Below are 1,012 nucleotides of genomic sequence, written 5' to 3' on the forward strand. Positions count from 1 at the left end.
GAGGGGGTGGGCGGGTGGGGTAGGTGGATGCTGATAGAGGGAGGGGTGGGTGGGTGGATAGAGGGGTGGATGGGTAGGTATGTGGATGGATAGAGGGGTGGGTGGGTGAGAGGAGGGAGGGGTGCATGGGTGGGTAGGTGGATGGATAGAGGGAAGGGTGGGTGGGTGGATAGAGGGATGGGTGGGTGGGTAAATGGGTTGGTGGATATTTGGATGGGAGTGTAGGTTAGATTAGATGGATGGATGGATGGATGGATTGAGTGACGCGTGGGCGGCAAGAATCGTGCATAGATGAATTCGGGGAATGATCAATACAGTAAGATGCAGATGCAGGAATATACCCACAAGAAAGTAGAGGAATGAAGGAATGGAAGATATGTGTGGGTATCATTCTCTTTCTCTGTCTGTTTCTCTCTATTAGTTTGTTGATCTCTCTCTCTCTCTCTCGTTCTCGTTCTTTCTCCCCCTCTCTCTCTCTCCCTCCCTCCCTTTTACCCTCTTCTCCCTCTTTTCCTCCCCCCTTCCTTCCTCTCTCCCTCCTCCCCCCTTCCTTCCTCTCTCCCTCCCTCCCTTTTACCCTCCTTCTCTCCCTCCTTCCCTCACCCCTCCCTCCCTTCCTCCCTCCCTCCCCACATCAGCGATCTCCCTTCGCCCTCTTCCTAACCCCCTCCCCCCCCCTCTCCCCCTGTCTCCTCCCGTTGGCACTAAAAGTTGAGGTGGCACTCGGAGTGACCTCTCCCTTCCTGATTGACTCGGTGACTGGCACTCGGACCCTGGGGGAGCGGCGACCCCTGTCTCCCCTTAGGAATTTTGGCCAGGGCCGACCCTTGTCTCGGTAATAAAACAAGAAAAGTTGCTTAGCATTTTCGAAATAGTAGAGAGGGAAAGATGGGGATAAAAAGGGGGTGGGGGAGAAAAAGAGTTTTTTTTTTATGTGTATTCTCTTTTTCTTTGTATGTATGTGTCCCCTGCCTCTGTCATTTAGCTTTCTTTTTGCTTCTATGTCTGTTTG

General features: G+C 52.7%; 1 protein-coding gene across 1 annotated transcript in view; it reads left to right on the top strand.

Annotated features, from left to right (window-relative positions):
- Positions 1-321: 321 nt before the first annotated feature.
- LOC138864612 (mucin-2-like) overlaps positions 322-1,012 on the top strand; it is a 5,207-nt gene continuing 4,516 nt past the window's right edge. Inside the window, exon 1 of the mRNA XM_070132435.1 lies at positions 322-351. Within this exon, the coding sequence (XP_069988536.1) occupies positions 322-351 (30 nt within the window). The remainder of the gene's footprint in view (positions 352-1,012) is intronic.

Source organism: Penaeus vannamei, chromosome 17 (genome assembly GCF_042767895.1).
Source record: "Penaeus vannamei isolate JL-2024 chromosome 17, ASM4276789v1, whole genome shotgun sequence".
Classification (NCBI taxonomy): domain Eukaryota; kingdom Metazoa; phylum Arthropoda; class Malacostraca; order Decapoda; family Penaeidae; genus Penaeus; species Penaeus vannamei.